Below are 24734 nucleotides of genomic sequence, written 5' to 3'. Positions count from 1 at the left end.
GTGTCAGCAGCGGCGCCACCGCCCCCAGGAGTACCCTTCAGCGTGGCCCCACCCGTTCCCAGAGTTTCGACAAACTTCCCGGTGTTCACCTTCGCGACGTTCCATACACAGAAAGATCGCTGGGGTGGCGCACACCGAGAGTTTGTGTCCACCACTTCGAAAGCAATGTATTGGTGGTCACTGGCCGAAAACTCTTCCAGAACTCGCCACCCGTCCACCAGCGACACCAGTGATTCCGATGCGAAGGTTACGTCTGGAATGCTTCCTTCGCAGCCCGGGCGCCGGAAGGTTGGGGTGGATCCGGTGTTTAGAACTACCAGTCCTGTTCTCGCCGCCATTTCCAAAATTCGTTTCCCTCTGGAATCTGTGTGAGGCATGCCCCATTCAAGTGCCCTAGCATTGAAGTCACCTCCGACCAGGATCCGCCCATCCGTGCTTAAGATAGCGTCCTCCAATGCCTCAAGCCTCCGACGAAAGTCCGGCATCGTCTCATTCGGCGTAAGATAGACACTAAAAAACGTTATCCCTGAACACCGAATCCAAACAAAGCCGTCCCCTCGGCCTTGGGCAAGAACCCCCAGGAGGGTGCCGTCCCGAACCCAGATGGCAGCGGTACCTGATATGTCTGGGTGCCATGAAACTGGGCCCTTGTTTCGGTACTGCTCACTGATGAGTACTAAATCAGCTTTGGTCTCCGCAGCGAACTGCGCTAGCAACTCGTGAGCGGTTGCACTCCGGTGCATATTGATTTGTAGGATGCGAATCATGTTGACCGTATCCTAGCTCTTTCCAGTTCTGCTCTGAAAACTGGACACCGCCCCGATCCCGCAGTGTGCGCAATGCTCTCATCAGTCGCGCCACGGTCCTTGCATAGAACGCAGCTTTCCTTTTCATTGCAGCTGTTCGCTTTATGGCCTGCCTGACCGCATTTACGGCATGTTGCCCTTCTGTCAGGTCCCCGACAGTTTGCAGATGTGTGCCCATAATCCAAACATCTGTAACATTTGGTTGGGGCGGCCCGAATTCGTATCCTACACACTACCCAACCAATTCTTATTTTCCCGCTGTTTAGAAGCTTCCTCGCGTAGTGCTCGGCAACTTCCACCACAGCGAGTTTTTGGCCTCGTGAGTTTGCGGAGGTGATACCAATCCGGACATTGGTTACCTCCGGGCATTCGCGTTTGATGGCCTCTTCTACCTCGTTCTTTTCCGTGAGACAGTCAAGGTCTCGTATTTCTAAAGCACACGTGGGTTCCAGGCTAGAAACCAAAGCTTTTTCTCCTAGAAGCCCCTTGACTGCTTCACAGAACGTGACTTTATTTATAGTCTTCGGGCCTAGTTCGACTAAGACTCCACCACCCTTCGTTTTACGTATGGAAGACACCTCCGCTCCGTTGTCTTCGGGTTTGATTTTGTAACGGATTTCGCTGAGGACTTCCGCAAAAGTCTTGCCTTCCGTCGGCTTAATAAGCAAAGCTGGCGGTCTAGTCCTCCTTCGTCTCCCCACCTTTTCTTTTGACACTCCATCCTTCGTGTCCGCTTTAGTTTTAGGCAGAGGTTTTTCTGATGGCGCGACGTGTTGTTGTCTTTTGATCCTCTTCGCCTTCTTCTTTCCAGCCCTGGAGAGTACCTGAGTGAAGTCTCCTTCAGATGTCCCTTCCTCCTTTCGTTTTTTACCAAGTTCACTCTGCAATGGGCTGTCAGCGATCCGTTTGGTACTCGTGGTGTTCTCCTCGGGAAGCGCGGTTGTTTCTGCTTCCTGCGGATTTTGTCTTACTTTCCATGTTCGCCTATAATATGAAATCCTGTCCAGGAGCTCTTCCAGTTCCATTAGCCCGTTTTTCACTCCCTTACCGACGTTTTTCTGAAGGAACGTCGAAGATCGCATGTGCTTCACAATTGCTGTGCATTTTTTAATAAGTCTTTCCTCTTCCGCTTGTGCCAGAGTAATCGACAGTCCTCCCACTCGGCTTATATTCGAAACCATTTTATTAGTTTCGGCAGTTTCCACTGTGCCTCTTTCCCCAATTACAGCACTGTGCTGTATGGTCTGGGTTCCTCCTATCTGTGTTGCAGGTGCTGCATCACTTTCCGAGCCTTTCGCTCCCTCTGCTGTGAGAGATCCGTCAGTGTACCAAGTAATCAGTTGCTGGTTTAAGCCGCATGTCGCAGCCACGCTCTCCCAGTTTGCCTTGTTACTCCAACGTTTTTCAAACTTCCTTATCCCTTGGTATCAGTAATTCGGGATACTGCCTAGAAAGAATATCAATTTTCCTTCGATTTAGGCAGCTCCCCGCCTCACTCATACTACCTCCATTCTGAATATTGCCTTCCTTGCCTGCATCTGTATGTGCAAACGGAGAAGGTTTAACCCCAGAAGGACCTCCAGGGATTCCGTTGCGCATGTCCTCATTGCCCCACTGATACACCATACCAAAGCGTCAGTCCCTTGGCGATTTTACTGAAGAAGGAAACAAGTGGCTCCCGAAATATCGGTATATGGACAAATAAAGTACTAATGATAATTTTTACTAATTTAATCACAAGAAACACCGCAAGAACACAATTAGAAATATTATAAATGTCCAAGCGGTACTGAATTACTTTTAGCATCATTTTTCTCACATACTTCCAATTTTAACTCGGCAGCTGCGATACGTAAATATTAATCTACAACTTGGAATGCAATTACTTGGTTTAAAATTCGCCCCAAATATGCAAGGCCATTTCCTGTACTATTAATATTAAGGATTCTGCTCGATTGGTACAGATGATCTGCTTGGCGTGTGTGGAGCTAAGATTTAAAACACTAGAAAAACGTCCCTTACTCGCCAGGAACGTGATGCTTAATTTCAATTGAAACTCTCACAGATGCGCAACGATCGTGACGCAACCATCCGAGCGCTGTCACCAATTGTTTTCAATCTCGTGGAGGAAAGCATTCAGTGGTGGCCTGAGCTATAGCGTGAGCGCTGGGTATTGATTTTGTGCCGTCCTGAAAACGCGATTCGCAAGGAATAATACTCGTACGCCAGAGGTGAAGACCCTGTGTCGCTTCGCGAATTTTGCTAGTAACAACGTCGCATATCTAGCCTGCAAAGGCATCGTTCTGTACGTAATTGGCTTGTGAATTTGGCGCTACCCGTAAATTGATTTAACAAATGGTTTTGGGGCCCCTTCTCCTTCGACGTTTGCATTTAATTGCCAGCTGGGCTACGACCGCCGGCGGGAGCGTAGGCTTGACAAATGCTGCGTTCAGGGCTTATGCCGGGACTTGGAGTATCGCTAGCAATGAAAGCACCGCTTGTCGGTCGGGCGTGAAGCGGAAATTATCGATTACCGATTACGACGCAATCTACAAATCAACGAAACAGAAGTTCTTGTGTAAGTAATCAGCTAATGGGTACCGTTTGATCTGGCTGCCATTGTTGGTGTCTTTGTTCCATATTTAAGTGATGCTAAGTCATTGTCAGGGTTAAAAATATCCACTAGCGATTTGCTTTAATTCGACTGACGCAAAACATCACTCATTTAACTGCAATTAGGCGACCCGCATGTGGGAATGCATTGTGATGCTGCGTTAAGGTGCGTGCGTAGTGCGCACGAGACAAAAGTGGGAAACACAATTAGGATGCGTGCGATGTGGATTTCAGGTCGGCAAAGTTCGCTCCACGTCGGAAAAATTCATTGGATCGTAGATTACGCCAGTTGCAATTTGGCGGCGCATTTCGTTTTCGGCTGTTACTTTCGAATATAATTAATTTGAATGAATAAATTTTGAGAACTACGGAAGGGATTATTTGCGTTGCAAGTGCTAATTATTAATGTTGCTTGCATAAAAATTGAAATCGAGCCGGAGGTATCTGAAATCTTGCCATCGTGGAGCGAACTTTGCCGACCTGAAATCTGCATTGTACATTGGAACCGCGTGCGAATCGGAGCTTGTCTCGTCCGCATAACACACGCATCTTAATTGTGTTCCCCTTGACGTTTTCCGCCTTTTGCCGGTACAGCGAGCAGCAAAAGTGGAGTACAGTGACCAAAATTGAAATCCGGACACCGTGTTCAGAAAGGGTGTAAAAGAAGATGTATGCCTTTTTTTTGTTTTATGAGAGCGTAACCTACAGTCTGTTGAATACAACGCACAGAAAATCGATGAAAAATAATAAAATAAAACCTTTACCGAGGGCGAATTACAAAAGAAACTCCATATTCGTAGGCAAAATCGAAGTTCGGATAGAGGTAAAAAATCGTAATTATGATATTAAAAACTCAAAAAGTGGCTAGTGTTTGGCTAATTTAGTGGCACTTAATCGGGAATTTTCCCCCAGTTCTTGTATAAAGCGCCGGCCGTAGGATGTTATTTTCTCCTTTATATCTTTGTGGTCATCATTTTTAATCTTATCATTTTTACATTTCATAATTATGTCTTCTAGGATCGTTAACTAATTGCCACCCCGATGGCATTTTTTCTTGAAAGAGTACCTTTTAACTTTTATTTACTTCACTTCACGTACAGAATCAACACAAAAGGGGCAGTTTGTGAGAGTACATGCAAAACAGGCTAATTGGAATGGTTGGTGCATTATAACTTATCATCTGAGTAAAGTTCTATTCATACGATCCAGCAGCTAGCGTGTCCATCATAGACGCAAAAGAATTCTTCCATACATTTGCTGTGGGAGTATTCTTAAGATCCACCACGAACGTGTTCAGCACTGCACAGACGGAAGTATTCATACAACCCAGTAGCTAGCGTATCCATCTTTGCTCAGAATACTCACAAAAGAATTGTTTTCATACATTTACTATGGGAGTATTCATATGCACAATTCAGCAGCAGGCGTTCTGGATTTGCACAACACAGTACAGGTCAGAACTCGTGCGAAGAATATTTTTCCCCCGTGCTGGAAGGTGTCCCAGCAGCCGAACTTAAAATCTATTTCGTTGGAAGCGAGGAAGCATAGCCGTGCGTATCAATTGTTTTTTGTTTTTGGAATTGTTTCGTCGGAAGCCAATCTATGTCAAAATGTACCACTCAAGCATCGAAGCATAATTTTCGCAAATATAAAGTGGTTCTATGCAATGCGAAATTCTATTTGATCTTAGCTGTGAATTTATCATTAGCTTGGATAAGGAAACCAATAATTACAATGTTATTTAGCAGGAATGGTAGTTGCATTTGTCGATAATAATTTTACATGCAATACATTAATTTTGCATTAGTTTGTATTGATGAACTCATTGATTCAAACACGAAATAGTTACAAAAAAATCTCACTGGAATGCAAAGCTCGGCATATATGCCCAATAACTTTCTTCCGCTATAAAATTCGAGGCGGGAGACGAGTGTTCTTGGCTTCTACGATGTCATGTCCGACACACTCCGTGTTGAATCCCGAACGCCTGCTACTGAATCATATGAATTTTCTCATAATTAACGTATGGAACAATTTTTTTGTCTCTGAGACGTGCAGTGCTGGACACGCTAGCTGGAGGATCGTATGAATACTTCCGTCTGTGATGGACTCGCTAGCTGCTGGATCATATGAATCAAGATTAAAACCGCAGATTGCACTGTCCTGCACATATATGCGTTCTCGAATTTTCTGCTGTGTCCGGGTTTCAATATTGCTTTCTTAACAGCCATGTATGTCTTTCGGCTGTATTCAATTTCGCTCACTGTACATAATTGCTTCAAATAGGTCGGGGAAGAGTGTTAATTACGCTCGCGTGTTAACATTTTATGTCCAAAGCACAGTGTTACGGTGAGAGTCCAGCGTGGCTTCGCCTTGACACCAACCAAGGCTGTCAACCAACCAAACTCCCCTAACAGGTTTGCCAGCCGTGAACACCGAATACACGAGACAATATATGGAACCGGACGACACGTGCTGGAGTTAACCCGAATGCTAGCAGTTCGTGAGATGAGGGCCGGAGATTTTGTTACGTGCCTTGACTCAAGAGTCAATAAAACTAAACCCACTCGGGGTAAACTACTCTAATAGAGACGTAAAATCTCGAGGCGGATTGATACCACTGAAGATTTCAATCCTAAAGGAGCCAAACTGCTAATCGGCCAACTAACGGAGTGGACTAAATCATAAAAAACTAACGCGCGCGGAATGGACGGGGGAGGATCAACTTTGAGCCGACACTGACATCTACGCGACGAATAGCCCCCGTCTTCCTTTCCTCTTCATGGGGAGCCAGATGATATGGTGGCCTACTGCGGCCCACCCAAATGTAAACGTTCGCCCCAATATAATGAAGGGGACCTTATATAAATGGAAGGACTGACGCCTTCCTGTGGACGTTAGAGCAAAACCAACTTAATTTTTACGCGTGGCTGTCATTTCTATAATATACTTCATTGATATGTGGAATATATATATATAAGATGCAATAAGGTACCCACATGAACCTGTAAACACCAAACCTTATTAGAATCGAGTCGATGTCTGTCACACCCGATTTATTTGGAAACGGCTAGACCGATTGTCACGAAAATTGGTAAGAGCGTGTGATCTGTTGTTCCCTTTACATGCAGCAAGTGCCGCCATTTTGTGTAAAGTTTCCACACATGTGAATGGAGGGTGCATAATTTTTTTTTCATAAAATGTGGCCACGTGGCGTATCAAATGAAAAGGCTCAATTAGTACTTTTCGAAACTGGTTTCGTATTTGATATCGGGTGAAACATAGAGGAGCAAGAGCTCAAATTATGACCATCAAAAAGTGTAACAGGTTTCGTTCGCAGAATCTATCCAACCGAAAAATCTGAAAAAAATCACACTAATGCATCTCTACGAAACCTAGGCCTCAAAATACATCCGGTTCCGATATCTGCACAAATAAAGTTATTAATAGCATATTTCCACATTTTAGAAATTTACCCGGCAACCCCGCCTTATGTCCATCCCAGAAGTGCAGGCATGGGTGTAAGAGATAACATAGTGCAGAATTTGGCCAAGTTTGGAGAAAATTCAACTATTATGAACAAATTTATAGGGGGTGAAACTTTGCCATTTTTCGTGAATTTCGTGCATTCTAAAACGTGCATGCCTGTAGTTTTATAGATAAGGTATTTTGGTTTTTTGTGCAAAACAAAAACTTTTTAAACTTGATTTACTGTCTGTCTGTCAGTCACATGCACTTTTTTCCAAAACGGCTAAGTCGACTCAAACGAAATTTGGTGGACATATGATACATGAAATATTTTTTAAGAATTTGTTCAAAATTACCAACCAAATTATTCTGTGGGAGCAGATGTAACAATCGATGAAAAGCTCTCCCTTCAAAACTGGCTAAATGTGGCATTACATTTGCATTAGTAGATTCGAAAATGTTCTACACTTACAACCTCAGCGACAGTGGGACCATATCAAATAAATAATGAAAGCACTGATGTAATAGAACGTTTGATAGCTCCAATTAGAAATACTGGGTGCAATGTAACGGCGGATAACTGGTTCAGCGATATAAGCCTAGTTGAAAAATTGGCAAAGGAATATAGGTTGTCCTTCGTAGGACCTTTAAAAAAAACAAGTGGCAGACTCCTAGTGAAATGAAGGATAAAAACTGCAAGGTATGTAGCGGTATATTCGGTTTTCGAAGGGAAGGGATAATAGTTTCGTGCATTCCTAAAAATAAAACCAAAAAAAATATTTCTTTGATATCGACAAAATAAACCAGAAATAAATACTTATTACAATAAAAATAAGACAAAAATAAACCAGAAATAAATACTTATTATAATAAATATAAGATCGGAGTGGATATGGTAGAAAAAATGTGCTCGTCATACAACGTTCAAAACGGAAATAGGCGATGGCCAATGGTAGTGTTTTTCTCAATGATAAATGTTGCAGGCATCAATGCACAAATTATGTATTTGACAAATGGCAATGATGTACTGCGCCGTCGCTTATTTCTTCGCCAACTTGAAAGGGAATTAATAGACGGTTAATTGAAATTGCGGTCGGTATCTACCAAATTACCGCAATTGATTCCCCTTAGAATTCGTGAAATTTCATACGCAAATTAGCAATCAGTTGTCAACAATTCCTCTGCAGCAGTTTGTACCGGTAACAGCAAGCGCTGTGCGCCTTGTGTGGATTTAAAACTGAAAAGATTGTCCAAGTGTTCTTGAATATCTTGTGGCCAATATTTATGTCTTCAAAATTGTGGCTTTGTTTGCAAAAATAGCTGTGGCGCCGAGTCCCAAGTAAATGAGATTGAATAAAATGTTTAATTAATTTAGTCGCTTATTTAGTTATAGCTCAATGAACTCCAAAGGTTAATAATTCTACTTTTTGTTTCAGTGAGTTTGAAAAAAAAAATGGAAATAAACTTATTTTTAAAATTAATATACGTTTTATTTTTCCGCCATTGAACGAAAAACGTATTTATTTTTAAAATGACATTAAGATTTCTCTCAGATGCCGCGCGATCATCGGCGTTACTTTCTGGGCGCGACTAAGGGAGCGTTAACTTAGCCGAACACGAAAAGCCGATCAAGTATTTTAAATATGGGTGGTTGTCTAATTTCACCGTATGCGCGATAGAAACAAACTCGTTCAGAGAAGGAAACGTTCCGTTTACATAACAGGATCCGGAGCGGAAACCAGCCTGCTCTCTATTGATTAAGCTCTCGAAATGTTCTTTGATGCATTCCAGGATTATTTTAGCTACTATATTTGCAATGGCAGGGCGCATGCAGGAACCCCTCCAATTTTCAAACTCAAAACGGAATCGTTAATCGTTAAGATTATCCCTTTCATCCACTCTCTGGGAAAGGTCTCGGATTCCCAAGATTTCTCTATGCAGCAGATTTGCAAGACCTGCAGGTGCATCGATAAACAAATCTGCCGGAATACCGTCAAGCGCAGCGACTTAACTCGCTTTGCGTGCATTGCTGGCTCTCTTCTGCTTGGAGGAATAGTCCGTTGTTACGGTAAATAGCTATTTTATCCACAGAGAAGGAACTTCACCGGATGTGATACGGTTAAGAACCATGGTGAAGTGTTCTTTCCACCTCTTCATTTGGTCGTCATCGTGGATGAGAAGTCGTCCTTGAACGTACTTCACAGGACCATCGAAAGATCTGCGACCACATGCAAGTTCTTTCGTGATGTGGTTTAAATACCAAACCGAAGTAGTCAGCCCAATGCATTCATTCACTTGATATTCTCAGGCGGGTTACTCAGTGTATCTGCCGTCCGATCATCAAGATAGCTGCCCCACTGTCAAGCTACATTTGGACCACACACACACAGCGGTCGATATTGGACTTGGGTGGTCACAGCTCCCGAACAATGTGAGAAGTGGCGCATGCAACACCCAAGCGAATGGTGAACCTTACCGAGGCCGATGTCAACGTGCTTGTTTTTACGTATATCTAAAAGACAACTTCGAAATTTAATGCTGATCGCGAAGTAGTCAAGCTGATTGCTCGTATAGTGTCGGTCAGTTGAAACCAAACTCAGTGCTCGAGGATCAGAGTTTGTAGAAATTCGAGAATTTCCCACCATCATCGCTACGGTTACCAAGACCATGTTTGCCCATCCCATATTCCCCCCCCCCCCCCCCCCCCCCACGTTCGCATCATGATCGCAATGTCGCTTTCAGGAAGCTTCCCCTGAACTACGTGCAATTGCTCGTAGAAAGCATCCTTCTCCACTATATCGGAAGTCTTCGTTGGTGCGTAGCACTGTACAGTTGTGACGCTCCTTAGTCTGGACTGGAATCTTGCAATCAAAAGTGTGTCAGAAACCGGCTCCTAGTGGCGAGAGTGCACCTTGTGGCAGCCGTCAGAAGCAACCCTGCACCGGATTCACGCTTGCTACCACTTGACTTTCCAGAGTACAAAAGCACATTGCCGCTAGTGTGGCAAGAGGGAGAGGACTACTTTCCGGAATTCCACCATCTTACTTCGCTTAAACTCATAATGTCCAGCTTATATCGTTGGGATTCCCGCTCGAGTTGGAGAAAGCCAGCATTCTGAGGACCCTCGGTACTGTTATCGAGGAGCGTGCGAAAATTCCAGAAACCAACCATAGTCCGCTTTCGATAGCTAAAGGTTTAAGCCCTTACGTCGGTCCTTATCCGAGACGTTGTTGACGTTTCGGTAGCAACAAACTTTGGAAATTTGCAAATTGCTAGCCCACAAATTTCAATACTTTTTAAACGCCTATTACGACAAGCAGAGAAGTTTGAATGTATCCTACAAAATCTTGCTGAAGTTAACTAAACCTAGTCCACCCGTCTTCAAAATAATCAACCGCCTGTCAGGGCCCTAGAACTCCTAATGTCAATTACTCACTTCTAAAAATAGACAACTTACAATTTCATTCACCAGAAAGAAAAATGTCCGCATTTTAGCTACTTCATTAATTTGTTCACGAAACGTTCTCCCATAATCTTGCGGGGAACAGCACCATGTCAACGGAAGTTAACGAAAAATGAGCGGGAATGGAAGGATCTTTCCTTAGTCAGTTCTGAAAGGTCGTGCCGGCGAATAGAATACGGAATAGACCGTTTGCCCCTTTTTACCTCACAAAGCGAAATAGAGCTAACCCTATTCTCGACTAAAAGTCCTATGGGCCTGATGGCATTTTAAATTATGTGCTGAAAAACTGAATACTTTTTAATAATTACCTAATTAACGGTCACTTCCCTCTTTCTTGGAAATACGCTCACATTACACCTATAGCAAAACCTGGCTCTTTGCCTGGTGCCCTCAAAGGTATCAAACCAATTTCATTCCTATCAAACATGGGAAAGATGTTTGAAGGGCTAATACCTTACCACCAAAATATACACTACAAACCTATAATTCCCCTCAGACATTTTGGCCATCATTAAATCAAAAAATCATAAAAAATGGGTAAGAATCACCTTCAATAACAAATTCAAATTTAACCTCCACCTGAGATCATCCATTAACAAAGCAAGCGACTACAGCATTAAAGAACTCGCAAGTGGTACTCACAGCCACTAAAACCCTTCTCTACAAAACGCTAATTAGACCTATCTTAACCTATGTCTACCTTGTATGGGCCACCATTCCCCCCACTGTCGCTGAAGAAGTTCTGCGCTTTGAAAGGGCAATATACCGAAAGTGTGTTTCCAAACATAGAAGACCGAACTTGAAATTCTACAGTAACTTCCTGACTTGCGAAACCTACAGGGTTGCTCCTATCCTCCCTCATTTAGTCAAATTATCTAGAGTAAACAACCAAGTCGGAATACCGGAAGCTGAACGCTTCAGGGATACAGGTTTTGTGTTCATTTTATGTGAGGAAATTTCTATACACGTTTTTCCTTTTGTAAATAGCTAAAAGTTCAAAATATTCCTTGATATATTTCCAATATATATATCCATCAGGACAAACTTTATACATATACATAAATAAATACCGCCGGTACTAACGGACACACATATCTAACCTATTGGACACTACCAGCAAATCTAATTAGCACATCTGTCATCAATAATTGACTTTGATATACAAATAACTAAAAAGAACCAAAAAAGGAAAACAAAAATCCGCCTGTGTTCATGTGATTTCACCTTATTATGAAAAATTTAACCATATATAACTTTGTTAGTAATAGTTGGATTGCCTTCAAAATTATGTCAATATGCTATTATTAATTATATTTGTGCAAGGATCAGAATGGGATGTATTTCGATGCCTAGATTTTATATAGTGCACTATTGTTGAGTTTTTCAGATTTTTTTGCTGGATAGGTTCTGAGAACGAGACTTGTTACACTTTTTGGGCACATATTTTGCGTCCTCCCATATGTTTCACCCAATACCAAAAATAAGATCAGTTTCCAAAAGTACCAATCGATGCCTAACATATTAAGATGAGGTGGCGGAAATAAACAATGCTACATATTCTGCAAATGTTGAGACTTTTGTTATAGATTTTAGTTTTCTCGATCTCCAATAAAGTACATTATCAAATAATCGAATTACAAAACCAGTTATGGATTTGCTATCCACTATCAACGTTACAATTAGTATGGAATTATCGTTATCATATTACTACTGTACGTTAAATTTAAATGTTTGATATTCTCGATAATTAACGCGGAAACTTATATCGGGTCTTGTTGCTTATATATAATTTGTACACTCTATTGATACCATCTTCCTAGCCTTTTGGTTGATTAATTCACTTCTTGAGAAAATTACTTAAATTAATTAAAAACATTCAAAAGTGCTATCTCTACATCCAGAGGGATTTGTTATTGTGACTGGATGTCATATGCCGACTCAGCTGCAAATGAGTACTTGACTCAAATCAGGGTAATAATCCCGGGCGAGGGCAATGCTGACCACATTGCCCCCTACAGTACGCTCTAGTCTACCGTTACGGTCTTGAACGAAGTGCTCTAACGCACTTCAAGGCCCTGATTCAATATGGATTGTTGCGTCAACGATTATTATTATTATTAAAGAGCGCCCCCCATATAGACAAAGGGTAGACGTACATTTTTGTTCACCGTATATAGTCACATGGGGTATCAAATGATGATACTTTCCGCAAATGATAAGAGTTTTGGCATAAATTGCAAAATGTGAGAGTGAGGAACCAAAGTATGCACACTTAAAGTGAGACAGGACTCAGTTTGGGAAACTACCCTACCCAAGAATCGCATTCCAGGTCGCATTCACAGGGATCAGGCTGATGCGCTTATATGAAATCTAGGGTTCAAAATATGTCTCATTCCGATATTTGCTCAAATAAACTTACTAATAGTATATTACCAACCTTTTCAAATTGACTGAAAACCTCTTTTAGTTCATTTTAGAAGTGCTACCATTTTGCAGTGGCATAGACGATATTATCGCGCATAATACTACCAAGTTTCGTGGACATTTCGCACCAAAAAGACTGCATCTTAAGCTATGCAAATAAGATGCTGACATCATTAATGAGAATAAGTCACATCTGAGTGAAATATTAAAGTTCCAAGAGGTTAGATATTGTCTTCTATTTGTAGTTAAATCTAAAATTGATAGACCAGTCGCTTACTCCAAACTACAATTTTATTTTAAGTGTATATATATATATAGTTAAAAAAGCCCACGGACCCTCTTCCCGCCCAACCGGACCGAGGGGAGACCAGCCTAAGGATGGGCTGAAGGCAACATCCAAAGGCCCGCATCACAGCGATGATGCGTTTTAACGCAAAGTGTGTGCGACCATGCGAAAATGTATTACTACATCCCGATTGTCGGAAACACTTCAGCCAATGACGCGGAGGTTCTACACTACAGAGACATGGATCTTATATCGAAGACAGTGCGGATCAAGACTGAAACCCATTAGGTCAGATTGTTACCGAACAGGACTCGTCGGACTATAGCACAGGTTGCAAGGATAACCGCTTTTTGCATCTTCATGTATAGTCCAGTCCTAAGATCGAGCGTTTTCAGCGCTTTATGTAAGTTCTGCGCTGAAATTACTACTGGGACTACTTCGATCTTTTGTAGTCTCCAGGTCTGCTTCATATCGTCTGCCAAGGGGCTGTAGTTCCGGATTTTTTCGTGCTGTTTTTCAACAGTGTTCCGGTCCAACGGTACGGCTACATCGATTATAAAACACGCTCGTTTTTCCTTCAGAAGCAGAACTAGATCGGGTCTGTTATGATTAACACTGTGGTCGGTGGCAATAGTGTGATCCCACAGTAGTGTGACCCGATCATTTTCCAAGATTCTCTGCGGAGTATACTTATAGTAAGGATGGTAGGTTGCCACTAAGTTATACTTCAACGCCAGGTTTTGATGGAGAATCTTGCAGACGGAGTTATGACGATTGGTGTACTCGGTACCGCTCAACATCCTGCACGCAAATGTTATGTGCTGGATGGTCTCCTCTTCACAGTTGCATAACCTACAACTGGAGTTGGTGATTGAGGAGTCGTGAAAAATGTACCGTTTATAATTTTTTGTTGGGAGCGAAGCATCCTGAATTGAAGTTAGGAATGCTTCGGTCTCATAGAAAAGTACACCATTTGTCAACCATTTGTTGGAGGCTTCGATGTCAATGTCTGACAACAACAAATTTTTGATATGACCTCCGTGAATGGGTTTCTCTTTCCACATGTCGATCTTCTGTTGGACTGAAGTAACATTCGACATGGGATCCCATTCTCTGCTTCTCAAGTTTAAAAGAGATAATTTATTATCTGCCATGACGGTAGCCTGATGTATTTGGCTAGAGGATTGTTTCTCATAGAAAAACTCACGAAGAGAATGCTATTGATTGTAGTGCAACGTTTTTAAATCGAGTACCCCCCTTCCTCCCTGATGACGTGGGATAGTGATCCTCAATTTTTCGGCAGCTTTATTATGCATGTTGTTGTTTGCAAGAACTACCCTTACCCGTCTATTGACAGCTTCTAAATCAGTATTACTCCACTGTATCACACCGAAAGTGTATAGAAGGACGGGAATGGCGAAGGTGTTGATTGCCATGATTTTATTTTTCCCGTACAGCTCAGTTTTAAGGACAAGATCCAGACGCCGCTCAAATTCCCCCAGCAACTTAGATTTCATAATTGCCACAGCAGGTGTTGTTGCTTGCAATATGCCGAGGTATTTGTAGACGTCGTCCGAATCCATGCCCTCAATTCGGATGTTATTTTGGCTGTATCCTTCGTTGTCGGTGTGTTTTCCCCGAACAATTGTTTTTATGCGACATTTCTCCAAACCCAACTGCATGCCGATATCCCTGCTGAACTGGATGGTGATGTCCAGCAAGGAGCGAAGTTGGTTCTCGTCTTTGGCATACAATTTGATGTCGTCAATGCACATCAAATGGCTTAATGTACATTTCGACAATATGCCATGCTTGACTTGGAACCCGTATTTGCTTTCATGCAAAAGATGGGATAGCGGATTCAAAGCCAAACAAAACCACAGTGGGCTTAGAGAGTCGCCTTGGAAAATGCCACGCCTGATTGGTATCTCTCCTGATGTTTGCGAAGATACCGATAGCTTCGTGCTCCAATTCTTCATTACTGTTCTCAGTAGAAGAACGACATTCGGGTTGATTTTATACAAGCGTAACACTTGTAGTAACCGCGAATGTGATATGGAGTCAAAGGCTGATTTATAATCGATGTAGGCTGTCGAGATGTTTCGTTTTTGGTGGACAGCCTGCTTTACAGCTACCGTATCGATTATAAGCTGTTCTTTGCAGCCTCGGGAGCCTTTTGCGCATCCTTTTTGCTCCTCAGCTATCAATTTATGAACATCAAGATGTTTTAAGATGTTCGCGCACAGAACCGAAGTGAAGACCTTGTAGATGGTAGGAAGACAAGTAATTGGTCGACATTTTGAAGGGCAAGAGACACCCTGTTCCTTGGGGATGAGGAAAGTTATCCCCTTGGTGAAAAATGGTGGAACTAAATCAGGATCGGCAATCATCTGATTAAATTGATTTGCCAATATCCTGTGAGTGCTCTTGAACCGCTTCAGCCAGAAGTTGTGAATCTTGTCAACTCCTGGCGCCTTCCAGTTACCTGCCTGGCTGCTTCAACGTCGACTTCAGTTACGTCAGGCATGGTCATTTCGGGGAGGGCCTCGCATGAACGCATAAGGTGTGGGAGCCACGCTGCTTCTAAATTGCAACGGCTGGATTCGCTCCAAACACTTCTCCAGAAGTCTTCTGCCTGATCCAGATCGAGGTTACTTTCCCTATCTGAGCTGGTGAGATTTTTGTAGAATCCCCGTTGGTTCTGGAAGAACAAGGTGTTGTCTGTCCTTCGCTGAAAGCTTTTCTGATACCTACTGATGCGATTGGAGCATACCGCAAGTTTCTGCTTCAGCACCTCGAGGATTCTTCGATTGGCATATCATTCGACAGATGGTAGTTTCCAATGATGTTCGCAACGCATCTGTGCACTCTTGGTGATGGATTTCCAAGGAGTGCTTGCGTCACACGACCAATCTCCTTTCTCAACTTTTCGACTCTTTTGTTGAGTCGAAACACCCAGAACGGTAAAGTCCTTCTGCGCATACTTCTGTTATTCGCTCTAAGATGTTGGTTATGGAGACGAATAACCGTGGCAGCTGCAACGTAGATCAGGCTGTGAACCTCTGTAGCAGTAATCTCGCTAGCCAAACGATCAGCCAAAATTCTGTCAACGGCAGCAATGATGTTGGTAGTTGCCGAAGTAAACTTCAGTTTTGGAATCTTTGGCCTAGCGTCTGGGAGAATCTCAGCATACTCTGTGAATGCGACCTGGAATGCGGTCAAAGCCTCATTATAAATTGGGTCGACATCCCCAGTTATTAAGCTTCTCCTGACTACTGGATTCATGGAGTGCCTTACAGGTGGAGTACTTGTGTTACTCCTTAGACTAGTCCGGTAATTTGATGACTCCAGCCCGAGCCCAAGTGAAACCTCTTGGAAGATTTGTTGCCTAGTTGGTAAGGCAACTCGGTTGTTATTCACGATCACCCGGTACTGGTTGACGACGTTCTGTTGCGGAACATGACTTAGCTCCGGAAATCGGGTTATGAACGCGTCATGTAGTCGATGTCTGTACCCTGATGGATTCCGTTCCAAATCCGTGGCACGGTAATAGGCGCGGACGATAAATTCGTTGAGTTGGTTCGTCCAAACCATACGACGCCTAGGTCTCCCGTATATATATATATATCGCTAGAGCTAGAGGTAGCTTTGTACTGATGAAGGGGGTAAGTTGCTCCCGAAATATATATATACACTATAAAATAAAATTGTAGTTAGTAGTAAACTACTGGTCTATCAATTAAAGTTCCATTTAGGAAGAATGTATCTCTCCCTAGCCCTTCTACACAAAACCTTAACAAAATTGATTCAATGTCTGTCTGTCACACCCGGTTTACTCCGAAACGGCTAAACCAATCGTCATCAAATTTGATGAGAACATGTGGTCTGCAGCGAGTGGCGCTATTTTTTTTCTGATGTTTCATCTGTCAACAAAAATCCCACGCCATGTTCCGCGGCAAAGTGATGTAGCGCTGCCACAGCCAAATTTCAAATTTGAATTTTCAAACCCCGAATGCGGGCAAGAAAATTGCATCGGCGGGATTCTAGCTCAAATTCGAGGAGCTCGATAACTAAAGGTTTTAACGTTACCTCATTTTATGCTTTGGGGACAAGTAAGCTTTGAATTTTGAACCTTGCTAGCCCACAAAACAAGTCCGCCAGTGCGCCTACTTAGACAGTTTCAGGCTATTGGGATTCATACCGGCAACACTCACAATCGACTACGGCGTCTTGCGGTAATGGAGACGGAGAAGTTGCATTGGATTAGTGGCGTCACACGCTTTTATCACATCCGAAATGAGGATATCCACGATCGATATGGGGTTGCATCGGTCATGGAAAAATTGCGAGAGAGGCGTTTTCGATGATATGGTCACATAATTCGTGCTAACGAGAATTCACTCCCTAAGATTGGGCTGAATATCAAAGTTGATGGTGAGCGACCAAGACCGGCCGAAACAACGGTAGATTGATACGCTGGATGGGGATTTGCAAGCTTCGCGATTACATCCAGATCAGGCTTTTGATAAAACAAAATGGCGTAACCGATCACAACGGGCCGACTTCCGTTGCGAATGGGACAAAGGCAGAAAAAAAAAGAAGTAGAACATTCACAATTTAACACATGCTCTTTAAATACAGCAGTCACAATACTATTCTACTTTTCTAATTATTATATATTTTTCAATTTTCAGCAAAAAAATTACCAAAGGATGTCAACCAACATGGCGTGTTCGCTTGTAACGAATTGGATTTGAAAGAGGTCGATGTGTATGGATTTGATTACGACTACACTTTGGCTTGTTACAAACCATCACTGCACTATCTTCTCTATAACTTGGGGCGCGATATGCTGATCGAACGATTTAAGGTTAGAGGTAATCGAAGGATTTTTCAGGCAACACTCTATTCTAACTATATCATAATTTCACATAACGGACGAGATGTTTTCATGCATTTGGTTTTCATTTACACAGAAACAATTGATTCAAGTCTATCTTTCAAAATAAAATATTTGCGTATGCTCAACATTTTTTCTGTTTGTATTTTTTTTCACCTGGACCTACTATCTCAACCTATTCATTCAACAATTCATGTGCCGGTTCCTGACAACAGTACCCTAAAGCAATTGCAGCGTTAGAATACATTCCAGGATTCGCAGTACGTGGTCTCCATTATGATATCGAACAGGGCCTTCTGCTCAAGTTGGACTCGTTCCTTCAGATACAATTGGGTTCGGTGTATCGCGGATTAACTAGAGTTCCTGATGATGAGGTGCTCAAGATCTACAAAAACCGTATAATCCCCATTGCCTATGTAGAGGGCCATTCGAAGACATACAAGCCGAATAAGTGGTCAAAAATGGTTCAACTGGCAGATTTGTTTTCTGTTCCGGAAATGTGCCTACTATGCAACGTCGCTGAGTATTTCGAACGTAACCGAATTGACTATCATCCGGAAATCCTGTTTCATGATGTGAAAAATTCAGTACAAAATTGTCATCCCGTTATGCATCGAATTGTTTCTGAAAATGTTGAGGAGTATATTGAAAAGAATCCAGACCTAGTTAAATTCTTTCAACGATTGGTTAATGCCGGGAAAAAACTTTTCCTGGTCACTAACAGTCCATTCAATTTTGTGTAAGTTGCTCGGAAGTCAACTGAATTAAATTGCCCTGCGATGTATGTATTTGTTTTTCAGAAATAAGGGCATGTCACTGCTGATTGGTAGCGATTGGCGAGAATATTTCGATGTTATAATTGTACAAGCACGGAAGCCTCTCTTTTTTACGGATGAATCTCGACCCCTTCGAATTTACGATGTTGAATCTCAGACACATCTATGGGATCGTATTACTAAGCTGAATCGAAACAAAATTTACTATGAGGTATAAGATATCTTATTACAATAAATTGCAGCTGTAAATTTTGTTACTAGGGCACAGTGAAACAGCTTCAGGAGCTGACTGGTTGGCGTGGACATTCTGTATTGTATTTCGGGGATCATCCTTATAGTGATTTAGCTGATGTTACTTTGGAACATGGTTGGCGTACCGGAGCCATAATAAATGAGTTAACGGTAAGACGTTTAAACAGTTCAGTCTTGCTATAGCAATACATGGCTTTCCCCACTTTCTTCCTTAAAAGCATGAGATATCAACGCTTAATAATGAACAATTCAAAACAAACGCTAACTGGCTGCAGATGTTAACGCAATTGATAGAAGACTATCAGGATGATGATAATGAGGACGCACGAAAGGCTTTGGATAGATGGATGCAAGAACGTGATCAACTAAGGTAAGTACAATTTGCTAGAACGAAAACACAAGAATTATATGTTACAACCCTGACCTTCAAAAGATACCTACGAATTTGACGGTTGTCGTACTATTAGTTTGTGAGATAAAGCATTTTGAGTGAAGCAACTTTCCGTGTTAATAAAGCATTGCTTTTTGGCGAAAAAAATACTGTTGAAGCAAAAGCTTGGTTTGATAAACATTATTCGAACTTTACACCACGAAAATCAATCGTTGAGAAGTGGTTTACCAAGTCTAAACGACGCGAAATGACCACCGAGGACGATGCCAGCCGTGGATACCCTGAAGAAGCTGTTACCGACGAAAACACAAAAAAAAACAATTTTGGATGACCGCAAAGGGAAGTTGATCGAGATAGGCTTTAAAGATATCAAGGGAACGTGTTGGGCATATCGTGCATATGTGAAAGTTTTGTTCTAAGTGGGTGCTCACAATCGACAAAAAAACAACGATTCTAAGCAGTAGTTGGAACTCATTCTCCATAAAAAACCCGAATTTATGCGAACTTCATTTGTATGGACTGCGCGTGGAGAACCGATTTCAATGCATGCAAAAACGCACTAGCCGACTGGCAAGGCTACTGCATCAGTATTTCGGGATGCGCATATAATATTCGTCGATTATCTTGAGAAGTGAAAAGGCATCAACAGAGACTATTACATAGTAATATTGAAGCGTTTTAAGAAAGAAATGGTGTTAAAATGGCCCCATTTGAAGAAAAATAGAGTGCTGTTTCAAATCAATGAAAATGATGGCAAAATTGCATGAATTGGACTTCGAATTGCTTCCGCATCTATCGTATTCTCCCTCCTCCAGTGATTTTTTTTGTGTTCTCAGACATCAAGGGAATCATCATCATCATCAATGGCGCAACAACCGGTATTCGGTCTGGGCTTACCTTAATAAGGAACTCCAGACATCCCGGTTTTGCGCCGAGGTCCACCAATTCGATATCCCTAAAAGCTGTCTGGGTTCCTGACCTACGCCATCGCCCTATCTGAGGCAGGGTCTGCCTCGTTATGTAGTCTACGGAATCGTCCATCCTGATGTAGGGGGCCAAAAATTCTTCGGAGGATTCTTCTCAATTTTTCTTGCTAAGAACCCAAGTCCCCGAGGAATACATGAGGACTGGCAAGAGCATAGTCTTGTACGGTAAGAGTTTTGACCCTGTGGTGAGACCTCCGAGCGGAACAGTTTTTGTAAGCTGAAATAGGCTCTGTTGGATTTCATCATCGTAGCTGTTATCGGTTGTGATTTTCGACCCTCGATAGAAGAAATTACCAACGGTCTCAAAATTGTAGTCTCCTGTCTTTATTCTTCCCGTTTAACCAGTGCGGTTTGATGTTGTTGGTTGGTTGGTTTTTGGTGCTGACGTTGCCACTATGTACTTTGTCTTGCCTTCATTGATGTGCAGCCCAAGGTTTCGCGCCGCCTGCTCGATCTGGATGAAGGCAGTTTGTACGTCTCGGGTGGTTCTTCCCATGATGTTGATATCGTCAGCATAGGCCAGTAGTTGGGTGGACTTAAAGAGGATCGTACCCCTTGCATTCACCTCAGCATTACGGATCACTTTCTCGATGATAGGGCATGATAGGGCATCCCCTTGTCTTAGACTGTTATTGATGTCGAATGGTCTTGAGAGTGATCCTGCTGCTTTTATCTGGCCTCGCACATTGATCAGCGGCTTTAAAGTCGATGAATAGATGGTGCAACTGATGGCCATATTCCAACAGTTTTTCCATCGCTTGCCGCAAAGAGCAAATTTGATCTGTTGTTGATTTGCCTGGAGTGAAGCCTCTTTAATATGGGCCAATGATGTTCTGAGCGTATGGGGCTATCCGGTCTAGCAGGATAGCGGAGAATATCTTATAAATCGTACTCAGCAACGTGATACCTCTATGCGTGGTATCCCCCTTTTTCTGTATGGGATAGGTAATGCCTTGTTGCCAGTCGTCAGGCATTGATTCTCTGCCCCACACCTTGATAAAAAGTTGATAAACCGCTTGATGTAGTTGGTTGCCTCAATATTTAACCAGTTTGGCTGTAAATCCAACGGCTCCTGGCGACTTTTCATTTTTAAGTCGGTGATTCGCACGAACAGTTTCTTCTATCCTTGGTGGTGGCAGTATTTTTCCGTCGTCTTCAGTTGGGGGGAATTCGCCGATGTTCTGGTTGTTCAGTAGTTCATCAAAGTACTCAACCCATCGCGCTAATATGCCCATTCTGTCGAAAATCAGATTTCCCTCTTTGTCTCTTCCGCGCATGGTGCGGTTGCTCCCTGTACTTTTCGAGTTCATAGACCTGTTGGTTTTCCCAGACTTCCTTTTTCGTTCGTGATAAGTCTCCGCGCGTGCCCGCGATCTTTGCGAATGCAACATTACTCAGTATGCAGCATTCTTCCATTCCGTTGCTAGCTTACATTCATTGTCAAACCAGCCGTTCCGACTGTTTTTACTGTTGGTACCAAGTATGTTTGGGGTTGTATTTATCATAACTTTCTTCAGGTGGTTGTGAAGATCATTTGTTGATGCTCCATCTCAAGAATCTCTGCTGACTGCGGTTATTGCGGCATCCATTTCCTCTTATATCTGTTGCAAAGAGTTGTGCTGTAGATGGCTTTAGTGTTAACTCTCACCTGATTGTCAGAGGGGATTCTGTTGTGGACCGCTTTCCGTGCAAACCAGGTACTTTCAACAACTATTTCGTGTGATACTGTTAGTTGAATAATGCGCAATCCGTTATCATTTGTATTTCGATGTAAGCTATGGGAGCCAATGTATCGCTTGAATGCGGGCTCCTTTCCTACTTAGCTGTTCAAATCCACAAGTATGATTATGATATTATATCTGGAGCAGGGTTCCAAGGTTCGTTCTACTTCCTCGTAGAAGGTATCCTTCTCCGACTCTGCAGTCTCCTCTGTAGGGGCGTGAACGTTAATGAGGCTTAGATTTCTTATATAAAATACATAAAAGAGGTCTAAGAAAACGGTATTTTAGCACAGCTGCACACATAAATGTGAACAAATCCAGTTGTCTGGCTCTACTTTTCTTCAGATAGAGTCAATTTACCAGTTATAAAACAGAACTTAATACAATTCCAATAAACTTTAAAAAATGTGTAGATCGCCCATACAGAAGAGGCACTTAGTGAAAAACGACTGCAAGTCCAACAAATAATTTAAAAAAGAAAACACATAATTAATAGCACACACGGTAAAGGACACATCGTCAATTATACAAATATATAACGAAATCACACAATTATCGAAAAAAATATTGGAGTTAAAAAAAAATCAATCAACTATCAACATGGCGGTTGACAAAAAAATGTTAGGCGATGACGGCTTTACGGTTTCTTACCAGGGCAGAGGGAAATCGTCAGACGCTACCTCACCTCTGCCCTGCGAGCAGCGTGACCGAATCGGCTCGCAGAAGTTAAATGGTCCTTTATATAATTCGCAGAAGACGACATGACTATGAATTATATTGAGCGCAAATCCGCCAATTCTATTGACCAAAGCTTGACCAGAGCTGAAATTATTTGGCGTTTGACATTAAAATGGCAACGTCCCTAACTAAACCCTACGATAGAGACGTATAGGAAACTGATTCATTTGTAGGATCAGCCCAGCTCCTAGATGAGCTTACCGCCGAGAAACAGTAAAACTTCATGCTTAAATTTATTAAAATCCGGATATTTGGCAAAGTGAAATATGGCATTACTGAAGATATAAACTCAGTCACCAAATTGACTGATAAAATAAAAAATAAATACTCATCGAGACTATCATCCGATGCAGTACTTGCTCGAGTTTTCCGCTGTTGTTTGTTACTCGTAGGTCCACTTTGTATGCAACATATTTTTTTTGTGTTTTTCTAAATTTAATTTTTGCCGAAAGCTGAAAATATATAGCTAATCACCCTTTTTTAATATCCATTTAGTAGTAACCAATTCCATACCACTTTGACCCCGTTTCCACTTTAAGAGATTTCATTGAAGAAAAACTAACAAAAATTATCATTTTTACATTGCAGACATGCTACGAAGAAAATTTTCAACAAACAATTTGGATCTGTATTTCGTACGTACCACAACCCGACATATTTTTCCCGTCGTCTATTTCGATTTGCTGATATCTACACGAGTAATATAACGAATCTCCTCGAATATTCCGTTAACCATACATTTTACCCTCGACGTGGGGTCATGCCGCACGAATATATATCATATTTTATGTAAACGATTGTAATTCAAGTACAAAAGCAAAAGTTTATTTTAGAGTGATACACTCCCACTAAAAAAAAAAAGGAAAAAAAAAGACAAATAGGAAACTTTTAGATTGGCGAGCTGAATTGAATATCGAATTATTGTTAGTATCTATCACACATATCCTGATAGTCCAGTGGTTAGAGCACTAGATTCCTGAACGGAAGGTCACGGTTCGAATTTCACTGGGGGCAGTGGGATTTGCACCGTGTCTTGACGTCGGATACCATTCAGCTCAGCTGTGGATGAGTACCTGAGTCATATCAGGGTTAATAATCTCGAGCGAGCGCAACGCTGACCACAATGCCTCCTGTACTGTATCGTTACGGGTTTGAATGAAGTGCTCTAACACACTCGGATTGTCGCGCCAACTATTATATTATAATTTCTCACACAAAGGACTGAAGAAAATTAATGACAATAACTATTGCCCTATTATACCAAAAATCGATGAGATTATACCTTTATTTGTAATGCCGGCTCCACAGGTTTGGCATTTGCCGCAAACTCCAAACCTCCGCAAACGTTGAGCTTAATTTTGGAGACTAGACATCGTCACCTAGACGTTTGCAGGTGCGTTAGTGTTTTCTGAGCAGGCAAGCAAATTCCCTTTGATTTGTCTCAAAAAAATCAATCGGATCGCCTGCAAGCCTACTCAGCCAAACACCATCCGCACGTTTGAATTTCCAATGGCTTGTTGAGGCCTGGCAAACATGTGGATCCGGCGTAAGAAGTCTTATTTCGGAGTTTGTTGATCGACTTTTTTTTGTTTATTTGTTATTTAAATTGCCGGGCTACAATGACAAGCCTGGAGTGAATATCGTAACTAGTATATTATGAAATGCCATATAGAGTAAAACATGAATTCTTGAAATATAAGCGGTTTGTTTTATTGTCTGTATGTGCCAAGGTGATTCAAAACAGTTTCTTCCTATTCTCTCCCCACAGGTCGGTCTCATAAGCAATGTCTATTTTCTTCAAGGTTGATCTATTTACGAAGATAACGACGTTCCGCTATTATGAAAGTTGTGCTGTAAGCCTACTGGGAAGTGGAGCAAATACTTCCGGGCAATTTCTCTGCAGGTCGATA

At 42.1% G+C, this 24734-nt stretch overlaps 1 protein-coding gene across 2 annotated transcripts; it reads left to right on the top strand.

Moving 5' to 3' along the window:
- The first annotated feature begins 2939 nt into the window (after window positions 1-2939).
- LOC119660921 (5'-nucleotidase domain-containing protein 3) lies at window positions 2940-24523 on the top strand. 2 transcript variants are annotated; one of them, XM_038069896.1, is made up of 7 exons: window positions 2940-3384; window positions 17755-17930; window positions 18176-18699; window positions 18761-18947; window positions 18998-19138; window positions 19207-19358; window positions 23413-24523. In XM_038069896.1, exons 1-7 carry the CDS (start codon window positions 3162-3164, stop codon window positions 23615-23617), a joined length of 1608 nt encoding a protein of 535 aa, XP_037925824.1. In that variant the 5' UTR covers window positions 2940-3161; the 3' UTR covers window positions 23618-24523. The 2 variants fall into 2 exon arrangements, with proteins under 2 accessions (XP_037925824.1, XP_037925825.1); XM_038069897.1 differs by lacking the exon at window positions 2940-3384 and adding an exon at window positions 3686-4242.
- Window positions 24524-24734: the final 211 nt, after the last annotated feature.

This window comes from Hermetia illucens, chromosome 7 (assembly GCF_905115235.1).
Source record: "Hermetia illucens chromosome 7, iHerIll2.2.curated.20191125, whole genome shotgun sequence".
Lineage (NCBI taxonomy): Eukaryota > Metazoa > Arthropoda > Insecta > Diptera > Stratiomyidae > Hermetia > Hermetia illucens.
The sequence above is the reverse complement of the archived record's forward strand: the minus strand, read 5'-3'. Positions and strand labels throughout refer to the sequence as shown.